This window comes from Terrapene carolina, unplaced genomic scaffold (assembly GCF_002925995.2).
Source record: "Terrapene carolina triunguis isolate 2854851 unplaced genomic scaffold, T_m_triunguis-2.0 Scaffold51731, whole genome shotgun sequence".
Classification (NCBI taxonomy): domain Eukaryota; kingdom Metazoa; phylum Chordata; order Testudines; family Emydidae; genus Terrapene; species Terrapene triunguis.
Window position 1 is genome coordinate 19,650 of NW_020716082.1, and position 1,062 is coordinate 20,711.

General features: G+C 73.9%; 1 protein-coding gene across 1 annotated transcript in view; it reads left to right on the top strand.

Moving 5' to 3' along the window:
- The window catches only part of LOC113405954 (laminin subunit beta-1-like), a gene marked incomplete at both ends in the record, with an annotated part of 20,535 nt that extends 19,545 nt beyond the window's left edge, over positions 1-990 (top strand). The window contains 2 exons of the mRNA XM_026647284.2: positions 4-72; positions 680-990. Of these exons, the coding sequence (XP_026503069.2) occupies positions 4-72; positions 680-990 (380 nt within the window). The remainder of the gene's footprint in view (positions 1-3; positions 73-679) is intronic.
- Between the last annotated feature and the right edge of the window lie 72 nt (positions 991-1,062).

The following is a 1,062-nucleotide window of genomic DNA, read 5'->3' on the forward strand; positions in this document are numbered from 1 at the left end:
CAGGCTTCGGGGGCCGCACCTGCGCCGACTGCCAGGAGGAGCACTGGGGCGAGCCAGAGCGGGAGTGCATGGGTGAGTGTGAGCGGGGGCCGGGGGTCCGTGGGCAGAGACCTGGAGTGCAAATCTGGGGCAGGGGGAAAGTCTGGATTGGAATGTGGAGGAGCTGGAGGGGAGTGGGGGGGCAAGCCAGGAGGTGGGCACAGAGGATGGGAGGAGAGCTGGGATGGGGGACGGGGGCTAGACCAAGAAGGGGCAGGGGGAAAGCCTGGAGGGGAGATGGGGGCGAGCCTGGGGGGGGGGGGGGGGGAGCCGGGGGGGGGGGGGGGGGGGGGCCCGGGGGGGGAGGGGGGGGGGGGGGGGGGGGGGGGGGGGTGAGCCGGGGGGGGGTCCCCACGCTGGGCAGGCTGCTTTGCTCGGCCCTTGCTGAGCCCCCTGCCCCCCAGAGAAAGGCGTGGGGCTTTGGGCGTTTGTGGAGCCTCACTGCATTGTAGGAGCTGAGTGGGGGGCACGGCTGGCGAGCGGGCCCCTGCCATGGGAGCGGCTGGGGAGGGGTCAGCAGTCAAAGCACACCCCCCATTTCAGAGCGAGGCCCGGCAGCTGGCGTGCCAGGCTGTGTGCAGACTCAGGCAGGCGTCCCGGCGGGCGGCTGGGCTGTGACGCGCCCCCTTTGCTCCGGCAGCCTGTGACTGCGACCCGGCCGGGGCGGAGAGCCTGCAGTGTGAGCGTCTCAGCGGGCACTGTGCCTGCCGGCCCGGCTTCACAGGGCAGCGCTGCGACCGCTGCCTCCGCGGCTTCCACAACAACTTCCCCCGCTGCGACCGCTGCCCGCCCTGCTTCGCCCAGTGGGACCTGGCCCTGGCCCGGCTGCACGGCCGGCTGCGCCAGCTGCAGGAGCAGGCGCGGGCGCTGCAGGAGGGAGGCCCCGGTCCCGAGCTCAGCGACAGCCGCCTGCAGGACCTGGAGAGCAAGCTGAGGCGCACGGAGCGGCTGGTCGGGGACGGCAGCAGCCAGGGGGCCCCCCTCCTGCGCCAGCTGGGCCGCCGGCTGGACGACACCAGGCAA